General features: G+C 42.0%; 1 protein-coding gene across 1 annotated transcript; it reads left to right on the top strand.

The window, feature by feature from the left end:
• The first annotated feature begins 2,002 nt into the window (after window positions 1-2,002).
• LOC138888163 (uncharacterized) lies at window positions 2,003-2,803 on the top strand. The gene has a single exon (XM_070169979.1). It carries the CDS (start codon window positions 2,003-2,005, stop codon window positions 2,801-2,803), a length of 801 nt encoding a protein of 266 aa, XP_070026080.1.
• Window positions 2,804-11,137: the final 8,334 nt, after the last annotated feature.

Here is an 11,137-nt window from a genome sequence, read left to right as displayed (position 1 = left end):
GAGTTCTTACTGCTTTGAGATGATTTACAATGGAAAGAACCCTTTATTTATAGGGAGAGGGTAACTTAGCCACCAAGTAATAACCCTAGAATCTCTCTAAATATGGACATTCACCATAAGTAAAATTCTATTTATAACATTAGGTGATTTTTTCACCCTCTTTCTTTTTTTGTACCTTCTTCGTATTTTTTTCGTTCTTTGGCTATTTATCTTTTTATTTTATTCTTTTTCTTCCTCTATCTCTCATTTCAAATTTATATTTTCTTTCTCTTTATTTTTTACTTCATACTGGAAAAGCTTGTTTGAGTACCTACAAAACTCAAAGAAATTTTAATTCAATTCTTAAAAAAATTTACTCGATTAAAGCTACGGTGAATAATAATAGAGGCGTAGTAGAAGTCGTGAGGTTTTTTAGTCAAGCTTTGTGTATTTCTAATGATATTTTATTAGTGGTTATAGTAATTTTTTTTTTGAGGATATGAAATCGTATGGTAGCTCAGCAGGTTTTTCTTTTTTGTACGAATAATTGCTTCCTTTCTTTTTCTTATTTTTCTTCGTTGGGTCATAATGGTATTTTATAAGTGAAAATCTTTTGAAGTGGGTATTGATAGTGGGTTTGGATTTAATGGGGTGGTTGAGCGATATTTGTATTGCAATTTTACATAAATATTATACATACACAGTTATACATGCACGAAATTATATTATATCTTTGTATATTGCTATGTAATGTATAAAAATTATATATATTTGTCTTGTATTGTTAGTGTATATTGAGTGTCTTGTATTGTTAGTGTATATTGAGTGTATCCCGAGTGTGTGTGTTTATCCAAAGTGTATATTGAGTGTATTTGTTGGGTTTTTAAGCTTATTTTAGCTTAAAAGAGGGTGAATGAGAAATGGAGAGAAAATAAATTATTTGAGTTTTCCTCCTTGACAAAGGGACATTGTCCCATATTGGAGGAGGAAAAGACTTTTGATGGGTATATATACAATTGTTCTTCTTCTAGCCCTTAAAGAGTTAAGAAGAATGCAAGCATCGAGTCGTCATTGTCGCTCGCTCGGCTTCAGCTTCAGCTTCGGATTTAGTCAATTGATTGATTAATTTTTTGGACAAGATTTATTTTTTAGTAGTAAATATTAACGTAATATTATTAAATATTCATTTTTTGTAACGAAAAATTAATGTTAAATCCAAATTATCCGTTTTTTGTAACAGAAAAGTAAATTTCTCTGCGTTTGAATTCCCGTTTTAATTTGCATAAATGACCATTTAAGTTATGGCCGTTTTACGTAACTGGACTTTGAAGAGTTGCACCAATTCGTTTGAACTCAACAGGTTGGCTATAAAAAACAGTCTATTCTCTCAGATTTTCCATACGAATTCTGAATTCTCCTCCTTTCTTCTGCATTATTTTAACTACTAAGAAAGCAACAGTAAGTGTGATTTGCTACTGATCATTGTGCTCACTGAAACACTAGGGTTTGAAGTACCGCTACACCAATGTGTAATTCGTTCTATCCTGGGAGAAAATAATCCACAACCTCGGGTATTAGGAGGGGATTAAGTTCCTTAAGGAAACACTGTGAATTCAGGGATCGGATTAAATTCTGTTTCTTTTATATTTCTGTTTATACGTTATTTTATCTTCTCCAGAATTATTTTACAAATACAGTTTACTAAAAAGCTTAAGGAACTTAATTATTTTCTGTATTTGCGTTATACTCACTGTTCTAGAGACTAAAACCTTTGTAGTTTTCTACTCCCGTTTTGGAGATTAACGCCTTCGTGGCGATTTTCTAATCCATTGGAGATTAAAATCTACGTGATTTTAATATTTGTTTGTGTCATTCTTTTACAGAAATGATGAATGACAACGGGAACCAGACTGTTCCTATGGTGACTGCCAATGCATCGACAAGTCGAACAACACCAGCATTGGCACCGGCAGAAAAACCCGAAAAATTTTCCGAGATTGATTTCAAGCGGTGACATTAGAAGATGTTCTTCTACTTGATGACTTTAAGTCTACAGAAGTTCATTAAGAAAGATATTCCTGTTCTGCCCAACGAAACTCCAGACAATGAACGCTTTCTCGTGACTGAGGCATGGAAGCATTCTAATTTTCTATGCAAGAATTACATTCTTAGCGGACTGGAGGACGATCTATATAACGTCTATAGTAATGTGAAGATGTCAAAAGAACTGTGGATTGCGCTTGAAAAGAAATACAAAACTGAAGATGTCGGGTTGAAGAAATTTGTTGCCGCTGAATTTTTGGACTACAAAATGGTAGATAGCAAGTCTGTTATTATCCAAGTCCAGGAATTAGAAGTGATTATTCACGATCTCCTTGTTGAAGGTATAAGTCAAATTAGTACTGATGTTGAAAGTATTAATTTTATTATTTGTATTAACAGAATTTTCCTTGAAGGTATTGTCATCAATGAAACATACCAAGTTGCAGCGATGATTGAGAAGTTGCCTCCTTTGTGGAAGGACTTCAAAAACTACTTGAAACACAAACTCAAGGAGATGTCGCTTGAAGATCTCATTGTTCGGTTAAGAATCGAAGAGGACAACAAAGCTGTTGAAAAGAAAGGTCGTGAAAACTCAACAATAATGGGAGCAAACATTGTTGAGGATGCTCCTCAAAATAATAGAAATAAGAAGAAGGCTTCTGGACCGAAAAACAACCAAAGCAAGAAGCGGTTCAACGAAAATTGCTACAACTGTAGAAAAGCTGGACACAAATGTCACAACCCCGGTTCGCCCTCCATGCACCATCGTGACGGCACCTAGTCTCTATGACTAGGTAAGCCTAATTTGCGGAAGTAAAACAATTTAAAACCGAAATAAAGTAGTAACAGTGTTTAAATGTGCCGCTCGACTCACACCATGTTTAACTCTTAATACCAATACATAAATCCAAGACCCGAAAACCCACGAATCACAAGCTAAGACCAATACTACATAACTCTAACTCCGGAATGTCTAATAAGAACAAAAAAATACAGAAGGGCTAAATACTAATAGCAGGAATAGAAAGGGACTTCTCGGTCTGCGGACGCGGCAGATGTACCTCGAAGTCTCTAGAGCAGTTGCCTCCTCAAGGATGATAGGCCTAAGTAGCGGTACCTGGATCTGCATATGAAAAACATGCGCAGAAGAGGCATTAGTACACCACAGCGGTACTTAGTAAGTGCCAAGCCTAACCTCGGTTGGGTAGTGACGAGAAAGTTCAGGGCCCTACTAAGATTGAATAAATATAAAGATGGCAGGATAAGATAAGCAGTACAATTGAAATCTACAGTAAGAATCTACATAGGATAATAAGAGTACAATAATGGAAACAGAGATGAAGGCAAACAACAAGGAAGTACCACTCATAACAAGGATGATAAACAGGGATCTCTTGGTATCCCGAGGATCTCTTGGTATCCTCAATATATGCTAGGGATCTCTTGGTATACCGAGGATCTCTTGGTATCCTCAATATATGCTAGGGATCTCTTGGTATCCCGAGGATCTCTTGGTATCCTCAATATATGCTAGGGATCTCTCGGTATCCCGAGAATCTCTTTGTATCCTCAATATATACTAGGGATCTCTTGGTATCCCGAGGATCTCTGGGTATCCTCAATATACGTGTCAGGGATATCTTGGTATCCCGCACCTCAGTTCAGATCATAAATACATACGGGGGATCTCCCGGGATGCCATCCCGTAGTCCCAAAGTAAAAACACACAGCAGCAACACAAGAATACCCAATTAAGCTAAATTTCGTACCAAGTAAACAATTAATTCTAGCCTAGCATGATTCATGTAATGCAATTAAGGCAGATTAAGCAAATAGGCAATTAAGTCAACTAAACATGCTTTTCTAAACTAGCAACAGGCTAAATTCATAAGTAGAATAAAACAGGAAAAAGAACTCAATTGAAATACTTAAGGAAAAATCGGATTTTCAACAATTAGCTCAAGTACGCGCTCGTCACCTCATGTACAAGGCATTTCAATTATCAAATATATTATATCCTAAGGGGAAGGTCCCCCACACAAGGGTAGACAAGCCACTTGCCTCGAACCGACTCAAAAATCAACCTGTAACCACGCTCTTGTCACGAGTATTTGACTCCAAATGGCCCAAATCTATTCAATTTAATTGCATAATGTAAATAACACTTCAAGTAACTGATTCTACAATTAAATTGTAAGCTAATACGCGAAATTATGTAAAATGACCAAAATGCCCCTCGGGTCCACGTCTCGAAAGTGTGTAAAATTTATATTTCTAGAATTCTCACACTCTCATGAGTTCATGCATAACAAAATTACCAAAATTGGACCTCAAATGGTCCCTCAAATCATTACTCAAAGGTCTCCAATACTAAGCCCTAGTTTCCCCAAATTTTCACCCTTAATTTCCATGATTTCTAGTTCTAATCCGTGAAATAATAGCATAGGAACGAGTTTTAGGTCCAAATTCCTTACCTCAATGAAGTTCCCTTGAAATCCCTCTTTCAAATCATCCCAAAAGCTCCCAAGCCGTGATAAAAATGGTGAAATAAACCCCAAAGTCACAGAACCCTTTTTAAAATAATCTGCCCAGCAGTTTACGCATTTGCGGCCTTGGGACCGTTTCTGCGGTCCCGCATTTGCGGAACAAGGGGTCGCATCTGTGACTTACACTTAAAGTCCAATTTCCGAACCTGCAATTTCCCGTCCGCAGGTGCGGTACCGCTTCTGCGATTAACTACCCGCATCTGCGGAACCTGCTGCTTCTCCACAACTCCGCTCCTGTGATCGCTGAGCCGCACCTACGGAACCCAAACCACACGTGCGGTTATGATAGCACCAGCAGCTAAAGCTGCAACTTAAACTCCAAAACTTCCTCCGTTAACCATCCGAATTCATCCCGAGGCCCCCGGGACTTCAACCATGAAGCACAAACATCACCTAATACCTTATTCAAACTTGTACCAATCTTCAAAACACTTCAAACAACATCAAATCAACCAAAACACATCAGATTCAAGCCTAAGTTTCTAAAATCTTCCGAATTCTACTTGTGATAAAAAACCCAACCAAACCACGTCTGAATCACCTGAAATTTTGCACACACATCCCAAATGACACAGCGGAACTACTGCAACTCTCGGAATTCCATTCCGACCCTCGGATCAAAATCTCGCTATCGAATCGGAAACTTCAAAATTCAACCTTCGGCTTTTTAAGCCTAAATTAGCTACGGACCTCCAAAACACAATCCGAACATACTCCTAACCCCGAAATCACCCAACAGAGCTAACAGAACCATCAGATTTCTATTCCGAAGCCATCTTCACACTGTTCCAACTACGGCCAACCTTCCAACACGTAATCTCTCATTTAGGGACTAAGTGTCCCAAAACTCTCCGAAACTCAAAACCGAACATCCCGGCAAATCAAAATAGTAGAAATAAACTCGGGTAAAGCAGTTAATAGGGGATTAGGGAGTTAATTCTTAAGACGACCGGCCGGGTCGTCACATCCTCCTACACTTAAACATTCGTTCGTCCTCGAATGAGCGTAGAGACATACCTGAAGTAGTGAAAAGATGAGGGTAACGGCTGCGCATATCCTGCTCGGTCTCCCAGGTCATCTCCTCTACTGGCTGACCCCGCCACTAAACCTTCATGGATGCAATATTCTTTGACCTCAGCTTTCTAACCTGCCTGTCCAATATTGCCACTGGCTCCTCAACATAGGTTAGATACTTGTCCAACTGGACTGAACTGAAATCCAACACGTGTGATGGGTCACCATGATACCTCCGGAGCATCGAAACATGAAATACCAGATGAACTCCTGCCAAGCTGAGAGGTAAGACAAGCTCATAATCAACCTCCCCAACATGCCTCAATATCTCAAAAGGGCCAATAAATCTCGGACTCAACTTTCATCTCTTCACGAATCTCATAACGCCCTTCATAGGCAAAACCCGAAGCAGAACCCTCTATCCAACCATATAGGAAATATCACGAACCTTTCGGTTCGCGTAACTCTTCTGTCTGGATTGGGCTGTGCGGAGTCTATCCTGAATCACTTTAACCTTATCCAATGCATCCTGAACTAAGTTTGTGCCCAATAATCTAGCCTCACCCGGTTCAAACCAACCCACCGAGGATCTACACCGTCTCCCATATAAAGCCTCATACGGTGCCATCTGAATGTTGGACTGATAGTTGTTGTTATAAGCAAACTCCGCCAATGGCAAGAACTGATCCCAAGACCCTCCAACACAATCATACACGTACGGAGCATATCCTCAAGATCTAAATAGTGTGCTCAGATTGTCCGTCCGTCTGAGGGTGAAATGTTGTACTCAACTCCACCTGAGTACCCAACTCATGCTGAATAGCCCTCCAGAACCGTGATGTGAACTGAGTACCTCTATCTGAAATGATGGACACCGTAATACCATGCAGACGAACAATCTCCCGGATATAGATCGCCGCCAACCACTCCGAGGGATAAGTAGTACACATAGGAATGAAATGAGCGGAGTTGGTCAGCCGATCCACAATCACCCAAATAGCATCAAACTTTCTCAAAGTCCGTGGGAGCCCAACTACAAAGTTCATGGTGATCCGCTCCAATTTACACTCCGGAATCTCTATCTGCTGAAGCAACCCACCTGGTCTCTGGTGCTCATACTTCACCTACTGACAGTTGAGGTACCGAGCTACAAATCCAACTATATCCTTCTTCATACGCCTCTACCAGTAGTGCTGCCTCAAATCCTGATACATCTTCGAGGCACCCGGATAAATGGAATACCGCGAGCTATGGGCCTCCTCCGACCCTGCATCCTCAATACCCCATCATCACCAATAGTCACATCTCTGGCATCACCGTGCTGAACCTTGTCCTTTAGGACAAGCAAATGAGGGTCATTATACTACTGCTCCCTGATACGGTCAAATAAGGAAGACTGAGAAACCACACAAGCTAGAACCCGATTGGGCTCTGAAAGATCCAATCTCACAAACTGGCTGGCTAAGGCCTGAATATCCATTGCCATAGGCCTCTCTGATGCTGGTAAATAAGCCAAACTCCCCAAACTCTCTGCCTGGCAACTCAAAGCATCAGCCACCACATTGGCCTTGCCCGGGTGATACAAAATAGTGATATCATAGTCCTTCAGCAACTCTAACCACCTTCTCTGGCGCAAATTTAGATCCTTTTGCTTAAACAAGTGCTGCAAGCTCTGATGGTCAGTATAAATCTCACAGGGAACCCCGTATAAATAATGGCGCCAAATCTTCGGGGTGTGAATAATGGCAGCTAACTCAAGGTCGTGAACAGGGTAATTCTTCTCATGTATCTTCAACTGTCTATACGCATAGGCAATCACCCAACCGTCCTACATCAACACTACTCTGAGGCCAACCCTCGGGGCATCACAATAGACCATATAAGACCCCTAACCTGTAGGTAGTATCAAAATTGGGGCAGTGGTCAAAGCTGTCTTGAGCTTTTGGAAGCTCGCCTCACATTCCTCTGTCCACTGGAACGGAGCACCCTTCTTGGTCAACCTAGTCATAGGGGCTGCAATCGATGAAAACCCCTCAACAAAACAACGGTAGTAACTCGCTAAGCCAAGGAAACTGCGAATCTTTGTAGTTAAGGATGGCCTGGGCCAACTCTGCACGACCTCTATTTTCTTAGTATCCATCTAAATACCTTTACTCGATACCACGTGGCCTAAGAATGCCACTGAATCCAACCAAAACTCACATTTCGAGAACTTAGAATATAACTTCTTCTCTCAAAGTCGGAAGCACAGTCCTCGGGTGCTACTCATGATCTTCCCGACTCCGGGAATACACAAGAATATCATCAATAAAGACAATGACGAACAAGTTAAGATATGGCCGAAACACACTGTGCATCAAATGCATAAAAGCTGTTGGGGCATTGGTCAACCCAAATGACATAACAAGGAACTTGTAATGACCATACCGAGTCCTGAAAGCAGTCTTTGGGATATCTGGCTCCCAAATCTTTAACTGATGGTAACCTGAGTACAAGTCAATCTTAGAAAACACTCGTGCGTCCTGAAGCTGGTCAAATAGATCATCAATATGAGGCAAAAGATAACAGTTCTTAACTGTAACTTTGTTCAACTAGCGATAATCAATGCACATACACATAGAACCATCCTTTTTCTTCACAAACAAGACAGGAGCACCCCAAGGTGATACACCGGGACGAATAAAACCCTTATCAAGAAACTCTTATAACTGATCCATCAACTCCTTCAACTCAAGAGGAGCCATACAATACGGAGGAATAGAAATGGGCTGAGTGCCCGGCAACAGATCGATGCCAAAATCAATATCTCTATCAGGCGGCATGCCTGGAAGATTAGCTGGAAACACATCGGGAAAATCCCGTACTATTGGGACTGAATCAACTGAAGAGGTATCAATACTGACATCTCTCACATAAGCTAAGTACGCGTCACACCCCTTCTCAACCATACATTGAGCTTTAAGAAAAGAAATAACTCTACTGGGAGTGTGATATAAAATACCCCTCTACTCAACACGCGGTACACCTGGCATAACCAACGTCACGGTTTTGGCGTGACAATCAAGAATAGCATAATGGGGCGACAACCAGTCCATGCCCAAGATAATATCAAAATCTACCACGTTGAGCAATAATAAATCGGCTCTGGTCTCAAAACCACTAAGAACAATCAAACACGACCGATAGATGTGGTCCACAATAAGAGAATCTCCTACAGGAGTAGAAATATAAACAGGGGAACTTAAAGAATCCTGAGATACACCCAAATGCGGAGAAAAATAAGAACACACATAAGAGTAAGTAGATCCTGGATCGAATGGAACCGATGCATCTCTGTGGCAAACCAATATAATACCTGTGATAACAGAATCAGAGGCAACAACCTCGGTACGGGCAAAAAGGGAATAGTATCTGGCTTGGCCTCCCCCTCTAGGGCAACCTCTACCTCCCCGACCTCCACCTCTAGCTGGCTGAGCAGGTGGGGTAGCAACTGGAGCTGTAATCATAGCTTGAGAACTCTGCGGGGCACATTGTGGCTGAGAGTCTGTGGAGGTGCACTCCTCCCAAGTCTAGAGCAATCCCTCACCACGTGGCGTGTGTCACCACACTCAAAACAAGCTCTAGGAGGACGTGGCAGCTGTGACTAGCTCAGGCCAGGTCTGCTAGACTGACCTCTGAAAGCACCCCGCACAGGAGGCGCGCTAGAAACCGGAGATGCATAATAGGGCTCCTGAGGCCTAGGAGGAGCTGGAATACCACTGGCTGCTGGAAGAGCTGAATGAACAAGGCGACTCATATAACCCCTACCATGATAACCTACAGCTAGGGCACGGGCACTAGAGAAATGGCCCGACTCTCGAGACCTCTTGGCCTCCCTCTCCTCTCTCTATCTAGCATGTATACCCTCAATCCTCTTAGCAATGCTCACCACTTGCTGATAAGAAATATCCATCTCCAATTCACGAACCATGCTAGACCTGATGTTGGGAATAGTGAAAGAAACCCCACTCGATCCTGATATACCCATGGTACGGAGAATGAGGTAACTCTCATCTAGAAATCCCAGAGCATCCTCCGATGCTAGGCCGCTGAATATATGAGGCTTGTACTTCTTGAACCTCTCAAGCCTCAGCTGCTCCTCCTAGGAAGATGATACCCTGTCCTCGGGCTGAGCTGGCACTGCAGGTGGCACATGAATAATCTCAGGGACCTTCTCAACATGCACTCGCTTCTCAGGAGTGCGGGCAGCGAGAGTCTGTGCTCCTCCCCCGGCCTGAGATATAGCTACATCGAGGGGAGGCAACCCTGCCTGAGCCAGAGTGGTGTATATGCTCATGAACTGTGCCAGAGTCTCTTAAAGGGCTAGAGTAGTAGTAACAGTAGGCGTATCAGGTGCCTGGACTCCGGCTGGAACTATGGGTGGTACCTCGGCGGCAGCTCGCACAGGTGCTCTGGCTGCACCACGTGTGCGTCCTTGGCCTCTACCCCAGCCCCGACCTATGACGGCTGCAGTAGGGGGCGCGGGTGCCTGATCATCTTGGGTAGCACGTGTCCTCACCATCTGTGAGAGAATAGAAGACAGAAGTTTAGAATTGTGATGTCAAAATATCGCATGACAAAGAATCAAATGAAGTGGAAATTTTTCTAAAAGTTACATAGCCTCTCGTAGATAAGTACAGACATCTCCGTACCAATCAGCGAGACTCTAAAAAATCGGCTTATGATCCATGACTCCTATGAACCTAGATCTCTAATACCAACTTGTCATGACCCCGGTTCGCCCTCCGTGAAGCATCGTGATGGAACCTAGTCTCTACAACTAGGTAAGCCTAATTTGCGAAAGAAAAACCAAAATTTGCGGAAGTAAAACAATTTAAAATAGAAATAAAGTAGTACCAGTTTTTAAATGTGTCGTCGGCTCACACCATGTTTAACTCTTAATACCAATACATAAATCCAAGACCCGGAAACCCACGAATCACAAGCTAAGATCAATACTACATAGCTCTAACTTCGTAATATCTAATAAGAACAAAAAAAATACAAAAGGGCTAAATACTAAAAGCTAGAATAGAAAGGGACTTCTCGATCTGCGGACGCGGAAGATGTACCTCGAAGTCTCTAGAGCAGTTGCCTTCTCAAGGATGATAGGCCTGAGTAGCGGTACCTAGATCTGCACATGAAAAACATGCGCAGAAGAGGCATGAGTACACCACAAAGGTACTCAGGAAGTGCCAAGCCTAACCTCGGTTTGGTAGTGACGAGGAAGGCCAGGGCCCTACTGAGATTAAATAAATATAAAGATGACAGGATAAGATAAACAGTACAATTGAGAATCTACAGTAAGAATCTACACAGGATAATAAGAGTACAATAATGGAAACAGAGATGAAGGCAAACCACAAGGAAGTACCACTCATAAAAAGGATTATAACTGGGGATCTCTTGGTATTCTCAATATATGCTAGGGATTTCTTGATGTCCCGAGGATCTCTTGGTATCCTCAATATATGCTAGGGATCTCTCGGTATCTCGAGGATCTCTTGGTATCCTCA

Source organism: Nicotiana sylvestris, chromosome 3 (assembly GCF_000393655.2).
Source record: "Nicotiana sylvestris chromosome 3, ASM39365v2, whole genome shotgun sequence".
NCBI classification, from domain to species: Eukaryota; Viridiplantae; Streptophyta; class Magnoliopsida; order Solanales; family Solanaceae; genus Nicotiana; species Nicotiana sylvestris.
Note: the sequence above shows the minus strand (reverse complement) of the source record. Positions and strands in the feature narration are given on the sequence as shown.